At 33.5% G+C, this 26,563-nt stretch overlaps 1 protein-coding gene across 1 annotated transcript in view; it reads left to right on the forward strand.

Moving 5' to 3' along the window:
- The first annotated feature begins 893 nt into the window (after positions 1 to 893).
- Positions 894 to 26,563, forward strand: part of LOC133182145 (uncharacterized) — a 97,146-nt gene continuing 71,476 nt past the window's right edge. The window contains exons 1-3 of the mRNA XM_061316873.1: positions 894 to 1,341; positions 7,070 to 7,464; positions 24,939 to 25,541. Of these exons, the coding sequence (XP_061172857.1) occupies positions 7,105 to 7,464; positions 24,939 to 25,541 (963 nt within the window). The 5' untranslated portion in view covers positions 894 to 1,341; positions 7,070 to 7,104. The remainder of the gene's footprint in view (positions 1,342 to 7,069; positions 7,465 to 24,938; positions 25,542 to 26,563) is intronic.

Genomic DNA, 26,563 nt, shown 5'->3' on the forward strand with positions numbered 1-26,563 from the left:
GTTCTTAAACACATGGGGAAGAAAATAAGTTAATAACAGTGATACAGGGAACAAGAATTCTTTTTAAGGCCTACAAAATCAAAATCGCCTGGTATACTAGTACATTGTATTTATGACATTTTACATTTATTTTTGCTAACGTTAATCGCTTTGAACGCCCCTATTGATTAAATTCAAGGAACTGAACGCGAATATCTCGATATAATAATTTATTAGTTTATTCACACATCTTAGAAATTAGCCAAAGATTACAAACCTCTTTGAAACAAGAATATTTGATTAGAGATTTCAGTCATTGTCAGCATATAACAAAAAACCTAGTGTCCCCCAGTCTGGAAGCATCGAGGCACACAAAGTTACTACGTTACATATAAGTTATCATTCGTGCGGAAGTAAAATAATTATAAACCATCTCTTTTTCATCGCTAAATTGAACAGACAGCCGTTTGTCTTCATACTTGAGACGTCATTACCTGCAGAACATATGTGGACAACCCTTGTTGCCGTCAGTAGTTGCCACCACGTTTTGCGAGAGCTCTTCTTATTCTTGTTGCAAGAAGTCTTTGCCAACTTGCTTTCCACAGAATGAAGTGACACTCAGGGGATCTTACTTTGCCGTATATACGTTTGTGCCTTAATGTTCAGACAAATATATTTTTTAGATATAAACCCAGACTTTAGCTTAGTGATCTGTTACAGATGACATTTTGATCGAGTCCAGGGCTTAGAAGTCGAATCTTCTAAGTGTTAAAAGGTTTTTATATATCACTGCTTTGTCTAGAGGAAACCGACTTACTTGAGTTTTCTGGATTTGCAACCAATGATTATCTTAAGAGTTGATGGCATTGTGGAATTGCGGTGAGATTACCTTGGATAAGGGAAAATGTGAAATTATAACACACTGATCCTTCCGACTGTTTGTTCAACAATTCGTATAAATATTTTATGTGTTGTTTAATCGTTACTTTCTTCAATGATATAATGAGTGACTTGAAGCTTCTTCGCACAGTTATTGGGAAGTGAAATTTACGATCTAGTCTTGAACAGAACGGATAATGTTAATTTCTTTTTGTTCACAAGTGGGTCCTTGAAGTCTCCTTGGCTACTGAACTGCATGGGGTACCCAGAAGGCCACCCAGTGCTTATGATAACGTAAAACGTCATTAAAGGGGGACTGTTTGAACAATTGGATATTGTGTATCGATGAAAAGGACCAAAATTAATACTAGGTGTATTCGTTAAATAAGAAGCTAGCGTCGCGCGGAAGTCGTATCTGCAACAATAAAGAGACAGTCATCGTATCAGCTGATTCCAAATCAAAATTAAGCCGCACGAGGCAAGGTAAATTCATTACTTATCTAACAGAGCTTCCTATCCATGATAAAAAATTTCATTTCTCCTACCCCTCCCGTTACCTGTAGAGATGCCGTAAGATGAGATACGAGAGTTTGCAATGAAACGTAACGTTTACTTTTGCACGATAAACTCGGCGGGTCATTGAGGGACTTACCGAGGTGGTGTATAGGTCGAGATAGGCCTGATCAACTTTCCCGCGGTTCCCCAAGTCTTCCTTCATTTTGCTTCTTTTCTTTAGAAAAATAGAAAAATTACATTTTTTCGATAAAGGATGTGTAAACATTTGTTTTGAAGAGGGTAAGTAAAATTATTAATTATTTTTTTTTATGGGGAGGGAGTGTTATCTGTTAAATCATGAATTAAAATTATTAAAACTGTATGATGCAATTTTATTATTTGATTCCCTAGAAATTAAATTTGAATTTTAATTACAGTGCAATTTCATTTAATATTTAATTCTTTAGTTTTGTATCTCGTGATTTATTCCCCTAGAATGATTCATGACTTTTAACTATAAATGTACTTACATTTTATGATAAGCATAATTTCATAGAATAAGAACTTTATTTCATATGATTTGAATTTTCAAAAATCTCGTACAAATGTACGATCATGACTGGGGATTTTTTGAAACTTTTTATATTGATAACTCGTGAATAAGGAGGCTGCAGCAATTTTGTAAGCGATTTCTTTAAAAAGTATATACATGTAATTTACCAAAAGATGTCATTTGCATTTTTATTCCCTGTCTGTCAAAACGGACATATCATTTTAGCTGGAAACGAAACACCTTAAACTTGGCACCATTTAAGCTTGAAATGATTTTCTTTAAAAACCTGCATAGATATATGGTTTGAATTAAACCCTTTTTGTCGGGGAAAAAAACCATAATAGAGAAAAAAGAGGGAAAAAACTTGAAACATATTTCCCACAGTAGCGTACGTGAAATATAGGTAAATTACATTCTTATGAGTGATAGCAACAGATTTCTAGATTTGATTTAGTGTCTTGTCCCGAAAAGTTAATTAAGAATAGTTTGTTTATTTGGATCGCGAAATCCCGGAAGAGGCCACTAGAAAAAAGCACGAGTGTTTTCTAGCGTTCCTGCTAACCGTCCTAAGTGATTTTCCATGTGAACATTCTACCACGATAAGTAAACATTGGCCATGCTATTCCAAACTTTTGGTGAACGAAGCATATATATTTCGTCTACTAAGCTACTGCTTGACTTTGAAGGTGCAATTTTCTGCACAATTGCCCTCCATTACAAGATGATTTAGGTCCATACCTGCGAGGTTATTTCATGGCAACAACTTTTCCGTCTGTAAAAAGCAGCTCTGGAATAACATTTATCAAATTCCATTCTAAAATTTTCAGAATGTTCCAACTACATATGTGATAGCTTAAAATGCCTTAAGAAATAATAATTGACTGATATAATATACCCTGCTATTTATAATAAATCATATTTAGCTGTTATTTTGGTAGAATTTGAATTTAATTCCAATTCGTATCTTTCTAACAATATGAAATGAATTCATAAATAAAGACAAAGACATTCTTGCATAGGAGCAAAGATTTATTGAGAAGAAACTTCATGGAAAAATAATTACATGGAAATCATTTTGATAATACCGGGGTCAGATTATCCTTGGATTTATTCGAGAGTTTTTTGTGGAGGTCTGTTCGATTTTCAAGAGTCAAATTTTCAGGAAAACTATGTTAGAACGCAGCGGTTTGGTGGAAAAGTAAATTTTACGTGATATATCACTTCTCCAAAACACGTGGAATATTTTCCTTGTAATGTATTTTGAAATAAATATAAATGTCAAATGTCAAGAATTCGCAATAACCATCAATATAACGAAGATAAAATAAGATATTTTCAAATTTATTTTCTGACAATTCACTGTTAATGATAGCAACGAGGTTTACATCCCTTTGACCAGGTTAATATTAGATAGGAAAGCTTGTAGAAGCCATGTGTTTTTAGGGGAGAGAGAGAGAGAGAGAGAGAGAGATTACAATGGCAAATTAAGAGGGAGAGGGGGCTCGTCCCTCCCTTTTGTGACCCAAAATTAAGTAAGATGGTAATTTAATTTTGTTGTTGTCAGATGCATGTTGGTATTCTGGATCTGCAACTGTATTATTACACTATAATGAAAACTGTTAAATGTATACATAATCACTTGGCATACAGCATATAAACAAAGATGAATTGATCAATATATAAATTTGAATAAATTTATTGACTGGGTTCGAGGGCAACATGATTTTTGTTGGACCCTAGAACCAAGCTGTCCGAAGCCGTTAGGCCCTCGAGTCGCATTTTGCCCGAGGACATAGTCAATTAATTAAGTTTTGCAGTGGCGGATCCAGAAGTTCATGTGGGGGGGGGGGGGTTGAGGCCCGTAGGGCCGAAGGGGGAAGGCATGGGAGGGGGTGTCCCCCTCCCATAGGTGGGGGTTGGGGAGGCTCCCCCGAGAAATTTTCTTTAAAAATGGCTCCAAATTGTGCATTTTCCAGCATTTTAGATTGAATTAGTTAGTTTTTGGCTATTTTTTTCTTGTTGGTTTTCAAAATCGACCTAGCCAAATTTTCAAGAATTTGAACAAAAAATTAAATTTTTGGGATTATTTTTCAACTTCCATGTAAACATAAAATATGAGACTTTTCTTAAAAAATAATTAATGTTAAATCCGATAAAATCAGAAATGTTGCCATTTGATATATAATATCCGATTCTTCATTTTAAAATGCATGTCCAATGTGTCGCATGTGAAGCTCTGACTACCAAAATACATTTGATGTGCAATTTCCCAACACTTAGAAAATTTGGATTCTGTGTAGAAACCCTAATTACTCTTTTCAACACCTTGACTATACTGTTCATATAATTATATTTTCAATATAAACAAATAATGATATTTCATATTGAAGAATAAATATGAACTATTTTGGGAAATTGTTGGAATTACTGCTTATTCGGGGGGGGGGGTGTTAATTACAATAGTAACATAAATTCTATTTTATTTTACCCACTTATCAGCCAAATGTTTGGGAAAAAATCTTGAAAAACAATCAATAAAAAAGTGGCCAATTCTTTTTATTAAACATCATTCAACTGTAATTTAAAAAAATATATTTGCAGATCTTTTGCTTTTTAAAATTGCATTGTACCTTCCATCTACAAAAGGAATACTTTCAATGTGCTTTTTGGTACGGGTCACAATGTAAACAACTAGTATACGTCCCTGATGTATTCATCATTTTTTTTCTTCTAAAAGCAGTTTATTCACGTAGTTCACTAAAGTAACATTCAATTATTGAAGAAAGAAGAAAATTCTTGAAAGAATATTACTTAAGCAATACCAAAACAATACCCTATAATAACTATGTGCAGTTTTGGTTGTCAGTATACCGGTATGACCTTGTCATCACTAGCTGCACGGATTATCATGATCTCTGTACTGTTGATTACCTGTGTATTGTGTGCGCTCAAGCGGAAAGGGGTTTCTCGTGGCTGCATATTTCACCTCTGTGTAAAACAATGGGCTTGGCTAGAGTCTCATTTTTTATGAAATATATTGTTAAAATGACACTTGTAAAAAAAAAAAAAATTTGATTGGGCGGGGGGGGGGTGGTTCCCGAACCCCCCCAACCCCCCTGAATCCGCCACTGTTTTGTTATACTTTTTATTTTGACATATTATCAATTCCAGTGAAGTGTGCCATTTCGCATTACGTCACGATCTTTTTCGATAGATGCGCCCAGCGTAAACAATTCACGACGCCGCTGTCTGATTGGTCAACTCATTTTATCAACATTGACATGGAAATAGTCTGTGGCATGAGCAACCAATCAAGGATAAGAAGAAATTACCAGTCATAAAGTTTGCGGTTAGGAGGCGTGTATTATATACCTTGATCGCAGCTGTCATCATAGGTTGTGACGTAATGCAAAACGGCACACTTAACTGGAATTAATAATATCTTGCGTTCTTTTCCATGTTTGAGATAACTACATCATTGCACTCTAGAGCGCATTTCAAAACTTTGATGTAAAAATTCACATATACATATATCACATATGCATTCAAGACTGAAGATTTAAACAATAAAATGCTTTCTTTGGTTGTTAGTGAATAGTGTATAGGTATATGGTTGTGCCCCCTTCCGAAATGCTTCCTATGGGCCTGTATTTAACAGTTTAACATGTATGGCTTCCATAACTGAACGTATTCTTGTTTTTTAATTCAGAAGTTGTGTTCAATGGTAAAATTACATGCTTTTCTGTTTTTCATCTTGATAGAATAAAAAACGTTCGAGTTGTCTTTTTTCCTGAAATGTCATTCACAGTGGTGACATGAACGCGGGAACTTGGTCGATCTTGTCTTGGAAGAAACACTCGGTATTTCGAGTACTTTCTTGTGTACTTAGAAACATGGTCGATGATGATCTTTTGATTAATCCAATGATTGTGAGACATTCTATTGTAGACTTTCATTGTGTTTAACAGTTTAATGCAGAGCCATATCATATGCATTATCTTGTGATGGAGGAAAAAACGATTGTGGTGAGAATGAGGGCTTGTTCTCTTAAATTATTTATTGAAGGTTTGTTATTTGCAATGGGAGACGAAATAAATCTTAAAGGCATCGCAAAATCTCAAGTTATGGATTCTGGGTCCAAATGTTGGTCTGATGATTCTGAAAGGGTTCGAAATTAGCTCATGTCCCTAAGTCCGAGACTAGTTAAAAATGTGTCGGACTAGTAAACGTTAGAAAGCACTAGTCCTTACAGAGTAGTGCTTAAAAAAGTAACCTCGAACCCTTTTCCATGCAGATCTCTACTTTATGATTTAGCATAAGTCTTAATTAACACACTCTACATGTTCTAAAAAAGATTGGCATGTGTATGTAATTCTGAGGTGTGTGTCTTCAAACTTAGAAGGATATGGTTGAAAATCATTCTGTAGGTCAGGTGTGCATCCAGGATTGGTTCGCATTAATTTCCTTTCTATTGCATGTTTGCATAAAGGAATTCAAGTTTGTGGCAGTTGGGGAGGCACAACCAAACATTTTCAGTTGAGAGGGAGACACTACCAAGCATAATTTCTTTGACAAGCCAAAAAAAAAGGGGGGGGGATCAGACATTGTTGAAGGGGCACAAGCATTAAGTAGCTATGTTTTCTATTAAATTCTATGTAATAAGCAAAATAACTATTTTTCATCAGAATGCAAGACTTAATTTTTTTGCATTAAGAATTTTCCTCATAAGAAAGGAAAATTCTGAATGCAAAAAAGAGTTTGATTATTTAGTACACTGTTTTTTTTTCCTTTTTTTTTGTATTATTGGTTATGAAAAAAATAAACATGCACTTTCAACTATTTTTCACATTCTTCTTTTGAGATAAGACTTACAATGTAAGTGGATCTGATAGTAAATGTCTCCCATAACCGTTAGAAATTATGCTGATCATGGTATTGCAAAGCAGAGTGTTCAGAAATGGTACATTAATTTGGGCAACCATGTTTACATTTGAAAAAATTGTGGAATTATGTTGAGCAATGTATGGTATTGCAAAGCAGAGTGTAATAAATACAAATATATAGATATAGTATTTCTGTAAAACATTTACCAATTTTTTAAATGGATTGCATGTTTTTTAAAGAGATATTTTTATATGTGTGTAAATATGTTATTTTTATTAGGCATACACTGAAAACTACTTAATTGGAATGGAAGGATGGATGGGAAAGTCAAATCTCCTCATCCTTCAGGTATTCCAATCCCACGTCAAATTCGAAGAAGTGCTTCTCAACCCATTCCACCAAGATTGTCTAGGAGGGACCAGTATCAGGGTCAATTGCAGGAGGGGAGGGGTCAGCAATGGGAGAATGGCTTTGTCAGTCAGGGCAGGACTCCATCAGGGAAATGGCTAGCCAATACAGACAAGAGGCTGCTGCAGTCCTCTGAAGGACTAGGTCAAGTAAAAGTCCGGAAAGGAAAACCTTCAGATGGCAATGTCTTGCAGCAGTCAAAATCATGTGATAAACTGATGACAAGGCAACCCCAGACAGTAACAGAGACAGAGAATGAAAATCAAGTAAGTTACAAGTGTTTACAGAGGTACTCTAATAACCCAGTCAATTCACATGCTAAAATGATTTTTTGGGGGGGTGGGGGGTGGGGGGTGTTACCAATATCATTTTACAAAAAAGTTTTTAAAGAAGGAATTCACTATAAGCACAATTTGCTGGGAACATAGCAGTACAGATTACTAAGAGGTTACTGTTATTAACTGCTTATATGATGTGAACATTAAGTTGAACGTGTTTATTTCTTAAAAATTTAATATTTTTTATTATGGATCCAAAATGATTAAGGAGTGCAAGTGGTCATCAAAGTTGGACATGGGCAGAATGCTTTAATCTTCTAACTTAAGAATATAGATATTTTACGTACATAATTAAATTAGTTTGAAGGTGGGTACTAAAGCATCAGATAGATACTTTAACAAGTACTAAAATTCTTCAATGAATGGGTATGTTCACTTGTATTAGAATTAAGACTTGGATCATTAAGATTTATAAATTCAAATAATGATAGCAAAAGGTAGGTATATATAGCCTTATGTTTAAATCAGTACACTTGATGAAATTTACATTTTATATTTACCTGTATGTAAATATTTATCATACTGCTACAGTAAACACACATAAAACAAAGTGCCAGGGACAAACAATTATTTGTTATAAACCTAATTTGTTTTAAAACCACAGGGAATGAAAATCACATCTGTATAATTAAGACATGAATTCATTATAAGCATGTTGGCCCTATCTGCCTTTTACTGCATGGGTATTCCTATTTTGTTGCAGATTAAGTAAATATTGCAGGTGGTTCTAGTAGCATACATGTTTGTTTGTAAGACAATTCATTTTTGAATATATCCAGAATCTTTGAGTTTTAGTTTAATCACAGCAGGGTAGAAATGAAACATTTACGTGACTTGTTACAGATGCATTCTCTAGATCTTCAACACAGTCCTTATCTTTCCATTCCATGTTCCCCATAGACAATTTATAGGTTTATAAAGGACAAGATAGTATCTCAGAATAACTTTTATACAGATACATCAAATCATCTTCATTTTAAAGGCAAAGAAAGACTTGAAATCAAAATTTCTGCCTCAGTTTTCTGTGAAAGAAATCTGAGAAAATAAAAAAAGTACTGTTAGTAGATACCTTGAAGTTTTATCGGGATAATAATGGTTAGTTGTATCTTTTTTTTAGGGTGATGTGGTAAAAATTTAACCTTTTATTTGTGGTTGGAGCCAAGTTCAGATAGATAAATTATTAACTTATCTCAGGCAAGACAAACCTCTCCTTCGGCAGTAATCACTTGCACTTAAAGAATAAGGCTTTCCAGACTAAGATATTTTTTCAGAGTTAAGTAACATTATACCTTGATTTTACAGTCTTTCATTCAGATAAGCATACAGATAATCAAAATACTTAAACTATATTAAAAGAATGACAATTATACCATTTCCATCTCAAGTATTGCCTGAAAGTGAAGGTTTAATTGAATATGCATGAAAAACAAAGGCAACAAATCAACTATTAAAAAACACATTGTATTGCTGACAAAATCTTTGTCCAATCATTTATCTCATTCAGTGTCTGCAAACAAAATCTCTGCAAAAATTTCCAGAATTTGCATAAATTACAATAAGTCTAACATTTCTGTTATCCCCCTCATTTACTGCTTGTGTCCCGGCTCAATTTCCAAAGTGTGAAGCGAATTAAAATCACAAGCAATTCACAGCATTAAAGGAGGGGGAAAATGATGACAGTCTTTAAAAAAAAAAAACTCTTATTGATTTTCTTGAATGAACCAGCCTAGAATTTCCTCATTATTAGTGTCTGAGGTATAATTTTGAGGATAAAGTCACATAGTCTGGGAAAGGAAAAACAGAGGGCATGCCCCCACCTGCTACAACTAACAACTTTTCCTTCTGTTTTTTGGAGAAAGTGAAGTTACTGTCTTGAAAGATTTGTGCATGTAAGACTGTGAAGGTTGTTACACGTTGTTGTGGTACTGAGGTGAAAAATGAACTCAGTTTTCTTATGTAACATAAATTTTAAACTTTCTGGTATTATACATTTGAAGTGACAATACTGGGATTTAGGAATATAGTGTTCTAAGAAGTGTTTGGTAAGTTACATTCAATTCCAAATTTGATTATAGACCATTGTTAAGATATTTGACGTAGTTGAAGATATTTGTACAGAAATATTATACAAGTTGTTTCTAATATGAAGGTAATACATATCTTTCCATACATAAAATGAATGAAAATAAACTGTAGCATTATCATTAATAGCTATAAAAGTTGTTTTTAGTATGTTGTATGAAAGGCCCCTCCATTGTATCTGATATAGTCCATAGTAAGAGCATTGTTTGGGCATTGTAGAGCCTGCTCCCGTTCTAGTTCTCACATTGTTCTGAGCATCTGGCCCAATGCTCAAGTAGGGAATTTTACAAATATGATTACAGAGATCAACAGCTTTTCTATATGAAGCAGAATAATTACTACTCTCTTGCCATTTACATAGGCTTCACCTGCAGATGTTTGGAATTTCACAGGAAACCAAACAGACCAGACCTTGTTCTAGGAAGTGAAGAGTAAACATTCTTAAGGCTTTTGGAAAGGCTGATATGTTAAGGAAGACTTGTATGGAATGAAATGGAAATTTTGTCCTGGTTGTGAAGATGTTAAAAGGTCTATGTACTTTAATCTTAATCCTCACACTGTTCTTTCTTCATGCTTGCTAGATTTGATGTCTGGTTCACTGCATGGCCTAAAAGAACACTTAATTTTTTTTATAGGCTAATCACATGCAGTTGATTTTACTGCCCTTTCAAGGTAATGAACCCAAGAAATCAAAGGGGTCATTAAAACTGACTGTAGAATCCTGATTCTCTGAGGGATTGGAAGGGCTACACAGAGTACATTGACTATCGGGGACTTCTACGATGCTTGTGTATCTATTGTGACAATTACCTGGGTGGCCCAAGTCTGTTCTGTCAGAGGGTACCTCAGAAAGTATGTGTCAGATTGCACTGCCATGATTGCATGTTACAAATAGGTGTTATGTGCAAATTGTCTAGTGAACATGTCACAGATTTTCCCCCTTTTAAATAGTTGTCAAGTTTAGAAGACACCATCATGCAAGGGCTGTGAAACAAGATACCATCTGAAATATTTTTTTGAGCAGTACAAATTGACATAGAATTTGTTCTTGGCTTTGTAAAGATTCTAGTGGGACAGTTCCATAGTTTTGGGTATATTGATTTAGTGATGACACATCAAGCTCTGAATTGTACTTCCACACATCCTGACAAAAAAAATCAGTCTGAGATTGGATCAGTTTAACTGGATCTGGAGATCAAATTGTTTGGACATTGGAAGGAAAACAGTTGTGTGAAATGGAGATTTCAAAAAAAAAAATCCCTCATATATTTTCATTCCCTAGCTTGACAGAATCAAGGGGAACATCAGGTTCTGTGGGGAATGTCCATTTATGTAACTTAGATATTTTTAACAATTTAATCTGAATTCTGTTTCTGTGGTATAGGTTCCTAAAGTTGATCAAATACATGTTCACTGTATACATGTAGGTATATTTTGAGTACCAAATGTATCATGTATTTGAGAATACTGGCAACTGTAAACTTTCCCAAACAAACAATTGATGCACTGTATAAAGCCTAGAAATACGTATTAAGGATGACTTTTAATAGTTATTAATCTTTAGATCTTTTACAGCAGTAAGGTTTCTGTAATTAGAGATTGATGCTTGATTTTAGCTGGACACACTGAATATTAATCACTGAAATAAAGAAGTTCTGATAGCCCAAATTGCTGTCTATGGGAGATCTGCTTGTAAACTGACTATAGGATAGACAAGGCAAAATGCACTGAAGTTGGGTAGATATTATTCTTTCTTTGAATAAACAAGGAAAAAGATTTTTGTATCTGCTGTTTGTTTACTGGAAAGACAGTCAAGACAGCACCAGATACAATATTGTTAATGTAATTCTATATTCAGAAGATCTGTTTGATAACATATGCACTTAATTCTTTCCTGTGCAGTTACAGGTTGTATAACTTGGTCTATATAACTATCCAAAATAAAATTTTAAGGTTTTTGATTACAATCGTCTTTTTAATTAACATAACAGAGTTATATAATTTTCTCAAGACTTCATTGTTTAAGTTTATTTTAATTGTTGAAGGATTAATGACTACCTTTTAAACTGAGGTGTTGGTATTTCAATTAACAGCATTCCTTGGGAGGTGGTAGTTTATCAGATGTTGAGATTTTAGAGAGCAGTTCTTTGACTTGATTCTTTATTTGATATATTCAGACCTCACAAGCCAGTATGTACAAAAGGTCATATTTTGCACTGGTATTTCCTTAATCATGACCATAAATCCCCCAAGGGTTTCTTCGGTGTTCCTTGTAAGAGCAGGTTATATCTAAAGAGTGACAAAAGAGAGGAAGTTGCAAAAAGTTGCAAAAGTTATCTCCCTTTGATTGTGATAAAGGCCAATGTACCATTTGGCTTGCAAGAGTAGTCCAATATTTTCATTATTGATAGATATATATACATCACAATTTAAGAGGTCGTTTGATGCTCATTACAGATAGGAAATGACAATATCAGTCCTAATTCAGACAAAAATGGTCGCACTGTGTGACATTTATTCTGTTTACCTGACATTACAGGTGCTTTGATATGTTTGTTTTTCATATTTCATTGTATAAGAAGACAGTAGGTCAGTTTTGACACATGGAGCTATCATTTTATTCTTTTTATGGACTCTATCCAAACTAATTCTAAGTCACGATATGTTTAAAGGGTGTTTCATTGTTCATTGTTACAGTTTTATATCTGACAAACATGCTAACTTAATTGGATCAGTCCACATTTATTAGTAATATATAAAATGTGAAGTATATAATCTCATCAGTGTCAGTTAATTAAGGAATTGTTTAAGCTAGAATGATAATTTATTCAGGGTCAGCTTCTTGCACTACTTAGATAGAACATAAAATGAATGACTAAGGATTTAATCATATTATTGAGGATAATGAGATTTTTAATATATTACTCTGTATCAGGTGACAATGTAAACTTTGATATTTATATGATTATGAATTATCAAAGAGAACTTTAAATTGGGTGTATAAACCATCATTACTCTTACTTGTCTTTTTGTCATTTATATTTCCATTGGATCAGCATAATTTATTGATGCCTGTGGGTGGCATTAATTACAAATTACAATTAAAAGTACATATTGATGATTTTGGTTATCTTTTTAGGCCCCTGACATCAGGACGCATGGATTTTGGTCTGTCTATCTGTCTGTATTTTTGTCTGCAAAAACATATTTGGCCATAACTTTTGAACAGTTGGTGACAAGGCCTTTCTTTGAGTACCAATTTTTTATACCTCATGACCTTGACCTTGGAGTTTAACATACTTTTTTTTCTGTTTGTATGTTTGTCTGCAATGTCTTTAACCTTGGGCATAACTTTGGAACAGTTACTTTTGACAAGACCTTTCTTTGGGTACCAACAACCTTGACCTTGGAGTTTGACCTTATTTTGAGAAACTGTAACCTTGGCCATAACTTCTGAATGGTTGGTGCTAGGGGTTTAATATTTCTCATGTGTATTTCTCTAATTTTTTACCTCATATTTTCACCAATTTCGAAAAGTGAACCTTGGCCCTGAGCTGCCAAATGGGGTATATGTATCAGTGTTTCGCCAACACATCTTATGTTTATAATGTAAACCAAATATTATTCACATAAACTATTTAGCGACTTTTTTTGAGACTGAGGAAACAATTTACATAATACACAAATAAATAAATGTTTTGCAGCAAGAAATAACTGTGAAGAAAAAGTTGCAAAATTTAAGTCATGAATATTTCTCGCACATGATTACCGGTAAAAGTGGATTACAATATATAGTCAAACCTCATGATCTTGAACTTGATGGGACTGAGGAAAAAACTTTGAGATATCCAGTGGTTTGAGATACTGAGAGTAATTAACATACAAAGACAAAAGGTGATTGGCACTTCTTGATGACTTCCACATGTCCATGGTATTCAAGATATCAGTGTAGAAGATACAGAAGTTTAACTGTATATAATTATTCCATTCAAAGTTGTGTTATCCAGTTTGTTTTTAGAGTGCACATGCAGTTAATTGAAAAGTGTATTTTAAGATTCAGTAAAGTCTTACAAATAATAAGTTTTCTTTGCTACATCAAGCTTTATGGCAATACTTGCTATGGGAGCTATATCAGACCTCTTTAAATTGAATGTTTTTATTACATTTAAACAAAGAAAGCTTGGATTTTCAGATGTTGCTGATAAACAACCAAATGGCATGTTAAGCTCAACCCATGATCATATATTTACATATACTGAATATTTTCTTTATTTCTTACAAAAAGTGATTGTTGTATATCAGAAGCAATAAATACAATTTACTTCATAACTATATATAGTCAAATCCAGTTGTTTAAGGCCCTCTGTATGACAAGATTAGGTTCAAATGTCAGCTGTTTCAAAGCTCTTCCTTACAGATCTGATGATGATGAAGAACAGAAAGGTTGAAGTGGCTGTGGTGAGCTTTATGGCCCATGGGCCTGATGTTTTCATTCAAGTACAAATATGCATCTTTTTCTTAAATTTACTTTGTACAGGTACATACTTGGAGAGAAAAAAATCAAGTTACTTCCTTGATTATTAAATAGGGATGGACTTTTAATTGAATAAGATTTTAAGTAAATATGGTGAATGCATCAATTTAAAAGCACAAACTAGAGCATGTAATTGTAAGGTTTGTACCCATATCATGGCTTTTGTGAGAATCTGGACTATCAGGGATAAGAAATACTAGGTATCTGATTTTGTCAACAAGTTTAAAGTTGAATACTTCCTAGAGTACTTAGCTATAAGGGCTAAGTGCATCCTGTTATTCACAAACTGAAAAAAGATCTCGCAAAAACTAGGTGGACAGTTCCTCAATTACATGTAAGATTTTAAAGTTTGCCAAAAATATATAAAGGTGCAGTGAGCATAAACATCTATAAGTACATGTTACAATTGTTATAAGATCGGTTCGTACTTTATCTGTTTCTCCTTGCATTTTAATGATTTTTGAAGATGTTTTAATGTTGGATTTGTCAGGTAGCATATTATTATGACTTAATTGATTTATTTCACATGACCATTATTTGTATTAAAAATGATAATACCACATTTAATTATATTATCATTATAATTATCATGATAACAAACATGTCTGTTGTTTTCTGTGAAATATATTTTGAAATGAATATGGCACTTTAATGCATTCAGAGTATGTTTTTCTACGTAGTATGCGTTGCAACCACAGACAAAAAAGTAAATCAGGCATGGGGTACAAACCTATAAATCGTACTTTCATTGTTTACAAATCTTCATCAAATGCACATGAATCTTGATTTATATGGTTCATGTTAATTTCAGTAACCTGAGATGTTTTTGGTAATTAATAGATGCTGTTATTATGAGCTAATTGGGATAATGCTAATTGCTGAAGCATTGTTATTTTGGTTTTAGAGTTGGCACAGACTGTGTCCAAGTGTCATAGATAAAATTTTATATGATATAATTCACAAACCGTCATCATAAAACATTGTGACAACTGAAAATATATGTCTTCAGTTTAGAGATAGGTTTTTGGGAGTTCTTAAAATTAAATAAAGCAAAACAGAAAAATCAAGAGTTAATTAACATTGTTTAACTCAGATTCCCAAATCTTAACTTAATTCTGAGAATATATTGATTGCTATTTTGAAGGGATAAAGAACAATAAACCATCAATAAACCATCAATAATGATCCAGGAAGAGGAATGTGAAAGCTTTGAGACCAGTTTTCTCTAAAATGTTGGCTGTAAGTTGACAAAAGTTTACTGTCCCAGTTAGTGCAAGAGTTGAAAGCTTTGTACTTGTGTTAGTCAGTATGTCCAGTACAAATGCACTAGCTATCCTCAGCAGATCCTGTACAAAGAGGCTACTGGGGGTCTTCAACAGCTTGCTCAAAGTTTAGGGTTGTATCAGGTAAAACAGGATCTAAAGTGTAATTTCCAAAAAAAGTGCGATAAGACTTGAATTATGTTTTGCACTAGAACACCTTTTATAAGTATTTATGCTGGTAACCAGGACTTTTGCTTCAGAATGTAAACAAATAATGGGTTCTGCTGGTGTAAATGCTACATGTTGTTAATGATTGCCTTGATCAATGACAAGTACTGGTCTATCAGTGTAGATGATCTTGTCTGATTAACTTAGGGATTAAACCTCATTGACTTATCTGTCTAACCATCAGATCTTATCTGAAGCTCTCTGCAAGTTGAAGCAGCTAATACTGTCATTGCTTTATGTTCATGTTATATCATTCTCACAGTCACTGGGTTTAAAATCCTGCAAATTTCAAAAAGTTTTTATTGCAAGCCTAATTTTCAGCATTTCCTGACTTTTTATGAAAAAAAAATTATTTGGTTATAGTCACTTTAATGATAATACACATATAAACAGAATGAATTAAAAGTTAAACATAATTTTGCATTTCACAAAAAATGCTTATAATGCCAAATGTCTACCATTGAAGATGTATATATTTACTTGCTGAATGATTAGATGGAAATGGTGGATTAATAAGTTGGTTTCTAAGGTCAAATTAAGAGACTGTTAATATTTATAAAGGTAAAAAAGCATTGTTGATGTATGATGGATTTATTATTCCTCAGTATTATGGGTCCACTATTCTTGGCACTGTCCTATATTTTCTTCTTTCTTGTGTATAGTGCTTGAACATAAGAATTAACTGATTAATAAATTCATTACAGACTATAAATCAATTGTAATAAAAAGATGGTTGTCTTCTTTCACTTGTTTTATTGTTCAGAGAATTGCTGATGACACTGATAAATAGGAAAACATTAATGTAAAGAATACAGAATTTGTCCTTACATTTCTTGACATGCACTTGATGGAAATCCATCTTAAAAAAATATTTTTCTAGCATTATCTCTTTCTGAATATATTTCAGTCCTGAATGTGTCATGTTTATATTGTGAGAAAACTGCAAACCAATCATTGGGAACATTGAATTTGTTTAGTTTGATGTTGTAAGGTGTATTTATTTATTTTCCTTGCTGTCTATTGTAAGGCCTGTACACATTGTAAAACTGGACATTGCTACTAGCTGGAAGTGTAAGTCTTGACAGGAAACATTTCTCATACACTTTGAATTCTCAAAGCTTTGTAGTACTGGTATTGTGAAAGGTAAAATTCAAGATTCCTGATAAAAAATTTCAGATTTTATTGGTTTGTATTTCTTAGTTCACATTAGCCCAAAGGCTTGAACAAATTTTTTTTGAATTGTATCCGCTTACCCATATGGGCATCTTGCTTATGGAATTGTCTACTATAAACTCTACAGATTTTCATCCTTTTCTCTAATTTTAACCAAACTTGCCACGAGCATCTTTAGGTGAAAGAGATTCAAGTTTGTTCAAGGAAGAGTTTGTTTGCTTTATGCTCCTTGAAGAATTATTCACTCACATTGGAATAATTCATAATTTCTGCCGGTAGAAGACAGAAAATTTAGACATGTATTCGGCACTTCAGAGAAGGATGTTTTTGCTGCCAGCACCTATTTTGACAAGGGATTTTGGTCTACACAGTCTCATCCAAAGGACAGGTCTCCATGTCCCACAGTGGATATGAACCTGCAATGTAAGGATCAACTCCTTAGTCCTTACTCCACAGTCTAACCACTGTGCCATGCAGGCTATCAAACAGTTGTTCAGGAGGGTTATGATTAAAAATAATTTTGGGAATATCTCATTGAAAAAAAATTGAAAGCTCTGCTTATCTAGAGATGATAGAGAGAAAAAAAAACTTACAATGGAATAGAGTATAACATAGCATTGATTTATTGTAATTTCCCTTTTTTCTGTTTTGAATTGTAAATATATCTAAGTTTGCTAAAGACTTAAGGGTCAAGATCCAAAATGGTTTTTAATATAAGATCTTCAGAAATCGTGATATTGGCTAAGTCTAGGGCAACATGAAGGGGATTCATTCTGCACAATAGAGTAGTATGAAAGAGGCAAGGAAATACCATAGGCTTTAGTTTGTAGCAGAGATTGGCAACCTTCATCTTAACAACTGAAAATGATACGCATTATTATTGCAGGAATAGTAGCAGTTGTGCAGTTGGAGACTGAATTTATTTGTACATGTATGTCTGTTGGAAAACATTGGAAAGGAATAAGAATACTCAATTGATTGAATTTTTTATGAATTTAGATCAAGTTATCGCTGAAGATTTACACGTTGCATTAATGTGGTGGTAAAACCATTCTTTACTCAGAGTTGCATGGCATCTGATTCAGTGAAAGTGATTGTAAATGAATTGAAATTAATTTGATAAGTAGATAAACGAGGCCCATGAAAGGCTTGAATTGAGCAGATGTCTCAAATCTGCCATCCCTGCACAGAAAAACAAAAGGTCAATGATTACCCTCATATATTTTCATAAATTCATCAACCATGATAAATGTAGAAGAGAAATTCTAAACTTCTTTCCCTTTTCCCCAACTGCCAGGACCATTGTTTCCCAATATGGCAATAACAAGACTTGGGATTAAATTGCTCTGTGACATCTCGGAAAATTAAATACATGTTGAAATGTTACTTGGGAATGGTGGGAGGTGTGTGCAAGATCCCGTTAAATGCACTTGAGATGCATGAAAAATCACTAATAGGATGTCCCCCATAGTAAATCACTCCCCAACAAGGGAGTATGCCAACCACTCATTATAGGAAAAGACTGACAACATAATTATAGTCTGTGCATCATTACTGTGCAATGTCTAGCAGTGTCTTAATTAAAAGAAAAATGTCTGGAAAAAGATGTTCTTGTCATGTTGACAAGGTCAGTTTATAAAGGGATATTGAAAAGATTTTTAATAAAAGGTCATGTTAGTGTTATATGTATTGTATGAATGGTGTTTTAATTAAACGATCATTTAATTACAGGTTTACTTACACTTTGACTAGGTCAAACAGATAAATGCTATTGGACTTGTTTTACCTGACCAGGTTTTTGTATTATACCATTATGTACTTGGTGCCAAAATTTTCGAAAATTTGATACAAAAAGTAGCCATTAATAAATTGAATTAATTAGGTAAGTTATGATGAAGAATGGATGTGGAAGTGGTCATAAATGAAGTGTTAAAAATATTATGATGGATGAGGATGAGGCATGAATGGCCGATTATTTGGAATAGATGCGTCTAATCTGGCATTAGTAATGAGAGGGATGTCGTGCTGAGAACAAACCAATAATGTCAGTGTAACAAAGCCACCCAGTCGAGTGTCCAGTCACAGGGATTTAATGGCCATGATCACATTTAAACCCCAGTAAGGGATGCTCTTGTACTGCTTATTTTTCCAAATATTTTGACATTGGTGCAGCAGTGTGACCTAGATGAAGTAGTTTTGACATGTTGTTAAGTGGAATTGTGTGGACTTACTTGACAATGTATTAGGTTTGTTATTTTAATGTTTCATAGTTCTTAATTAAAGCTTACAGAATTTCATAAATTAAATGTCTTAAATGTGATTTGCAAGTTTAGTAAGGCCTAATGATTTGTGATGCTGCAATTTGCATTCTATTTTTTTATGCAAGTGATGCACATGTAAGCTGGAATGAAAAAAAAATTGAGATATTCAAAATCATTTTTAAAGCATGTGGTTTTTCTTTTGACAGAAATGACTGATACAATCTTTGACTTAAAAAGGGTTATCAGTATTAATAGATAACTTTTCTCAAATAATCAGTAAGAAGAATTTAAGGCAGGACTAACACAAATTTGATCAACATCTTAGGGTTCAAGATATTGAAGGAAAAAACAGCTTAAAAAAGTATAGTCTGGACTGCAGACTGCCAACATATTTTTGGCAGTTGAAATACTAATGTCTGAAAGATTGAAATTTAGCTTTAATTGAAATTCACAAAATAAAACTGGAATCTTTTAAGCAAGAAAGTCTTAAGAATTTCCATTACCTGGATTTTTTTAGTCCTTTGATAAGCAAGAAATTGTATTTATTAAAAAAAAAAAAAAGCAGTGGCAAGGTGGCTTACCCTGATGAATTCCTACCTCTGTAGCAAAGGGTATTAAAGATTTGAAGCAGCTGATATTTTGCAGAACTCTTTTAAAGATTTGCATGAGTGACAGATCCACATAAAAACCTTAATACTGAAAAGCTATTATATATGCTCCTCTTTCATAGCTCCCCTAGATAAAATTAATTATAAATGTTTTCTTAACAATGGATTTACATTTGTTTACATTTAAAAAAAGTTTCCATTTAGTGTATTGAATGAAGACCAAGTAAGACAAAAAAAGTTTGCTTTTCTTTAAAAGTTGAATATATCCTACCAGGCAAAGAATTTTTAAGAGCTCTTAAAATTTGTTTATTTGCTTCATTATTTAAGGGAAGCAATTGCTTCCGAGGAGTACTTTTTCTGGACAAAATCCTGGTATCCTCTGGCCTGACTTTTATGTTGTTTTAGAGCCCATGTCTGTTTGATTTACTGTATTAATGACCCATCATCATGTTCAGTGCCTGGTAGAAGGTGATAAATCGGACATAACATCCAGGTGCACACTCTTGTAAGAATGACTGCACTCCCTGATTTAAGACTCTCTCCAACCTCTTCCTCTTCATAAGCAGAACTTATGATGAACTTGTCACCTCTCTGACAAAAAAATTCAGCTTCTGCTGGAAGATAACAAGATTTTGCTTTTTGCTGCACTGTATCTCTAAAGTACATTTGAGTTTTTAATGTGACAGGATGTCTTGTGAGGTAAGATTTCTGTTCTTTTTTTTTCCAGTGTGGTTTTTTCCTCAGGTAGTTAGTTCTGAACCTCAACAGTGAACACATTTATTATTTTGATTTTGATCTGCATTTGGTGATTTTAATGTCTTTTATCCACTTGAGGTAGCTTGTTGTTGGGCAAGAACTACAAGAAACCATGTGGCGACATGAGCAATCTGCACATTTTCAGAGGATTGTTGATTTAGACTAGAAGTGTTTCCCCTACTGTTTATATATTCCTCTTGTAGGTAGTGGTGTTAATGTTTTCTTTCAATTGTTCCTTACCATTTTAGAGGGGGTTCACTAACACCCCTCCCCACAGCTGTTTAATGAGGAGCTTCAGACCTGAGCTGATAAGTCATGGTGGTGTTCAGATTGTTTTCTTGTTTCTGTTTTGTGTCAGATATTTACTGCCTCTGAGGCTTTACTTATGTGCAAGAAGGTGGACTGATAAAGATCAAGGCCACATTGTTCATTATATTTTATTTCTTTATAGATGACTTTATACTAGTGTTTTAAAAAAATTTTAAAGTTTATTTGACATGGCATAACCTTTTTATACCCCACCATGAATACGACGGGGGCATATAATGTTTGCCATATCCGTCTTCCGTCCTTCTATCCGTCACACTTTATGTTTTACCGGTACTCGATTTCAAAGAAACTATTCAAGATATTTTTATCAAACGTCACATGCTGATACATGTTATTGAGAGCTATTCACTGCTTCAAAAATTTTTGACCTTGACCTACCCTTTGATCTTGACCTCACTTAAATTTGCATTTAGCTCAGTTTCCAACAAAACAAAGTTGAACAAGATATTTTTATCATTCTTCGTATGCTGATGCATTTTGGTGAGTGCTATTGATCTTCATCGAAATTATTTTACCCTGACCTCCCCTATGACCTTGAATTTACTATTTAATTTTGCATTCAATTCAGTTTTACAGAAACTTAATTTGCATTTTGTGTTTATAATTTCAAAGAAACAAATATCCTGTTACATATTGATGAGAGCTTTCAGCTGTGTTCAAAATGTTTGACCTTGAGCTTACTTTTCTTTATTTGCATTTAGCTCAGTTTCAAAGAAAGTGTTAAAAATATTTTTATCTAACCACTGCATGCACTGATACATATTGGTGAGAACTTGTCAACTGTGTCCAAACTCTTTTTTCTTGACCTCTTGATTTTAATACTTGCTGGGTTCAAAACTTTGTTTCAAAGCAACTGTACAAGATATTTTTGTCAAACTTCACACACTTACACAAATTGATGGGAGCTGTCTAATTTTCTGATCGTATATCCTTCCCTAAAAAAGTAACTTCACTATTCTTGCCCTAATCTTAAAGCAATGTACTTTTCTACTTCATGTTGCATTAGAACCCTGGGTGGGGCATTCATGTCCCGTGGACATATTTCTAGTTGTTTTAATTTATTGATGATTTTTGTAAAACTAAGTTCACTTATTGATTAATAAAAATATTGGCAGTACCAGAGATACAGTCTCAGATTTAAAATTGATATTTTAAAGAGAATCTTAACTCAGATGCAGCCAACATATATTAGAAAACATAAAACCCAATTAAAATAATCTGTTAAATTTATCAAATTCTTTTCATTTTTTTTTAAGGTTTTAATATCTCTAATCTATTTGCTCTCACACTCTCTCTCTCTCTCTCATATAATTAGCATAACACAGAGATCTCAGACAGAGATAGATATAGTAAATAAAATTTATAATTGTCCAGGTATAATATGGTAGTCTTATTCCTAAACTCTAGGTAATACTGAGTTCTTGTATAAAAGTTTAGAGTGATTACCTAAATGCTGTGAAACACTTAGCTTTCTGCTGATTAAACTGCATGCTTACAACAGAAAGAAAAACTTCTAGTATGATGTATATTTACAAAATATTTTCAACATTCTAATTATTTTTGGAAACTTAATTTTTATGGTATCAAAAAATAATTTCATGCAAATTATAGTGTTTGGTTTTATTCCCAACATTGAAAGACTGTTTTATGAGCTATGCGGTAGGTTTCAAGGAAAATATGAATGCATGTGCACATTTCAAACTTAGACAAATTGTGCCAGCTAGCAATCAAGAACCTGCAGAATTTTAGATGTTTATACAGCAGTGAAACATTAATGTCATTTCTTAGTTTCCGTCACAAGTTAATTATAATAAGACCAAATAACTGACAAATTATTATTCATGTGAATTATTGTAGATGTAATTTTTTTGGATGGACTTACTGCCAAGTATATTGCATTTCTGTCATGGTGCGGTACTTTTTCTTTTGATGTTAGCCATACTTTAAATCAGATAGAAAACCTTTGGCTGAATTCCAACGTACTATAACTTCTAGGGGGCGGAGCTTAGCCGTACAATAACTTCCAATGTACTGTACAATAACTTCCGAAGGAACGCAATACTTAAGTTTTGAATTTTTTTTTCTTCAATTTCTGTAAGCATATACAACCTATCCAGAGGAAAAATGAGAAACCTCACAAAATTCAACCCCCCCCCCCTTTTCAATCTGAAAATGCATACGTAAAAACCATTTTCATGAGGAGAACATGTAAACTCATTAGTTAACTAATTTAAACAAATATTTTAAAAATACACAGACTTTTGAAATACATGTATTCAAATTAAAACAGATAACTGAAATCTAACAATATTGAAAACGCGCAGTTCGATGATTCCCTTAATAGCAACTGTTTTCTGAGTTCTTTGAGTTACATGCAAACTGATACATGTTCGTATATACTTGTATCTGGACTATTTCACACTACATTCCATAATATTGATACCTGTGGCTACAGTACTTGACTCGGATTTCCTCGGGACATGCAAGCGTATCCCTAGTAACAGTAATGTAGCGGGTCATAGTGCGGGCGGATCCAGGTTTCCAGTATTGTGCCTGTATTTGTTATGGTTTTTGAAATACTCATACTGTTTAAATTAATCCATCAAATACAATTTCACAGTCGTTTAACATTGCTTGATTTTTCAATGCAACCATCTCCTTCGTACTTTTTGCTTTGTTTGAACACCGGGCCTGTTCACTTATGATGGACCTAGGCCTGTGATGTAATGTCGCGTGCAGTTTGGTGCTGAAGGCCAGTGACTATGCAAATGACCATGACACAAGACATTTACAGACACTTTCTTTCGTTTGTAAGGAATTTATTGTACAGAGAGGCATGACAGTCTCGTTGCTGCGCGAATCGACTGCCACGCCTCTCTGTACAATAAATCCCTTACAAACGAAAGAAAGTACTGTAAATATAACTTATATATATATATATATATAATTTACTGGCTATGAGGACAATAGCAAGTGTATCGTTCCCAAAGACAGCAACTATTTCCCGAGGTGCAGCCGAGGGAAATAGTTGCTGTCGAGGGGAACAATTAACTTGCTATTGTCCGAATAGTCAGTAAATAAGTGTTTTATTATACCGAAGCAGTCTTTACTTGTATTACGTCACAATCTATATAAAACCAGAAGAGTTCCGAGATGAAAAGGGAGGGAAACAGAATGCTGCCGGTGAATAGTTTAATGACTGTTTCACCATGGGCAAATAGCACAAAAACTATTCCACGGTAGGGGCTGTTTGGAAAAAATAGCATGTTTATTCGTAATATTTTTATATAGAAAAAATTCACAGAGGTATAATATATATATATATATATATATATATATATATATATATATATATATATATATATATATATATATATATATATGTGTGTGTGTCTTTTGTAAATAGTCCAATGTAAAACATTGCAGTATACAGTATACTTTTTAAAAGTTGATTTTATTTGAAGGAAAATTCCGGGTTTTTTTTTCATTGCACATATTTTCAATTTTTTTCAATAAGAGTTCAGATGTCGAGAGCATGGAAATATTCACACATTACATGTTCTAAGACTATAGCCATGCATTGCCAAAATATGATAGAAAGCTTTGAGCAGTTTGGTTGCCTTCTAGACTTAATTGCAAAATGAAATCTCAGAAGTTTTGTTTTTTTGTGCTATTTTTCACTCCTTGTGGATTTTAAGATTTAGTGGGCATTAAGATAAGGAGAAAGAGGCAGTTGGAATCCAGTAAAAAATACAATAATCTGGACACATTAAGCGGTCATGTGCTGGCGGGATTAGATAGGTAATGAGAAATCAGGGAGGGGTTTCAAGAAATGCCGAGACTGTTTACTGTATGAAAAAGTGAAATTGAATATTTATCTACTGGTAATCATAAGAAAATTATTGATATATGTATTAAATAATAATATGGAGGAAACTGCATTTTCAGTTTGCATGTTTTTGTGAATTTTTTACTTAATGTGGGAGGTTTGAGAAAATGGTGGCTCTTTTTCTATGTCTACTTTAATTTGATGTTAATCAGGATTCTTGACTTAACATGTGTTTTGTTTCTTGCAAAGTTAAACTCTCATTAATTTGAAATGTGAATTGATGTGAATCCAAGTGCTATTGACATGGTTTTCAATGATGTGTAACATTTTATCTTACAGAATGAAGGAAGGTTTTGTACAGAGAATGTCTCTGTAAAGGCCGCTGTATGCATGTTTGGTGGCGAGGCCAAAATACGGAAACTGCCAACTCCAGACAGGACATTTAAGAAGGATGCTGCAGAGAGAGCAACTTCACCATTCACAGACAGAAAAGACAATAGGGATGAGACATCGGATGTAAAAGAGGCTGATGTGAAGGACAAAGCAAGTGATATGGATTACACAATCAGGGGCACAATTTCACCTCTGCCTGGCATTCACAAAAGTCAAGAAGACAAGGGGGCCGAAAGTCAAATTTCTTTTGTTTTTGGTCGACCTTTGTCTCCAGAAAGTAGATGTGTGTCACCGCCCTACGACAACAAAATACCAGCAGTCGGGCGAAAATGTGCTAACCCTGCGAGATACAGGGGTCGGAATGGTAAGCCACCAATTTATATACCTCCTAGTAAGTCTGCCAAAGTGCCTTACCTAGCCATGCTAGGGATGAATGGGAACCAGGGCCTACGGTGTTGTGACCAGTGTGTGGCCTGTCTGGTGGATCTCAAACAACAAGCTCTTTACCTGATGAATATGGAGGATCCCCAGAGGAAGGCTGTGTCAAAGGTAAGAAGAATTCATCATATGTCAATATCAGGTAGCTATACAGCCTTATGTCTTTTACTAAAACTAGCATTTCTTTGTTTCTTCTTCATTTGAGAGGTTGTTCTGTGTTTTTCATGTAGTTTTCCTGTCTGACAAGTAGACCAGCTTTTTAACACTGACACTGATTTATGATCAAAATTTATGAATGTATAGAGACTTTGAATATTTAAAACTTGTAAATCAGTATTTTATTAAATATATGACAAAAATGAAGAAACATGAATGAAGTTGATCAAAGAAGATGGGCGAACATAGCGTGCAGAAAGCCTATAGCTTCAGATATATAAAAATCATGTTCATTTTGTGAATTTAGTATTTAGAGTTAAGTTCTCATTATTGAAATTTATGAAATTATGATAAACAAAACTTTTCTGATGAAAATTTTCTCGACAAAATTTATTCTTTTATTAAAAAAATTAATGTGGTATTCTCGGGTTAGAACCCTAGCAATAAAAATCCTGAGTATCATTTTCTTTCGAGACTACCACGCTAACCACTAGACTACACTTGTAAGTCCTGATGAATAGTGGCATTTAAATCATGTTTGTGATATGACCATTGACTTAATGGACTTCAAGTATTTCTCGAAAAGATGCGAATGTTATGTCATAAAAGTATATTTTTAAAGTATAGTGGGTCATTGCTCCATATTTTTGGTAACCAAAAAATGTATATTTTTATGCAAAATTTGAGGATTAACTTTCAAAAAGGTGGAGCGAAGACCCACTCATATCGAAAAACAGTATTATAGTATGAGAAAATGACTCTCTTTGCCCGCTTTAGTGTGTGTCTAATATTTCACAGGCAAATGATTTCAATCTTTGAGGGATTTTTGCAAATTATAGAGATTTTACATAAAGTATAATTTAATGTTAGAAGAAATATAAAGGAAAATTTTGATGTAATTGAAATTTAATTTTTCATCTTCATGTTTGTCACACTATAGGCTTATCGCTCGTCATGTTCACCCATCTCCTTGGACA

The sequence above is a fragment of the Saccostrea echinata genome, unplaced genomic scaffold (genome assembly GCF_033153115.1).
Source record: "Saccostrea echinata isolate AGI-Se365-2 ecotype Australia unplaced genomic scaffold, CSIRO_AGI_Sech_v1 ptg000009l, whole genome shotgun sequence".
In the NCBI taxonomy this organism is placed as follows: domain Eukaryota; kingdom Metazoa; phylum Mollusca; class Bivalvia; order Ostreida; family Ostreidae; genus Saccostrea; species Saccostrea echinata.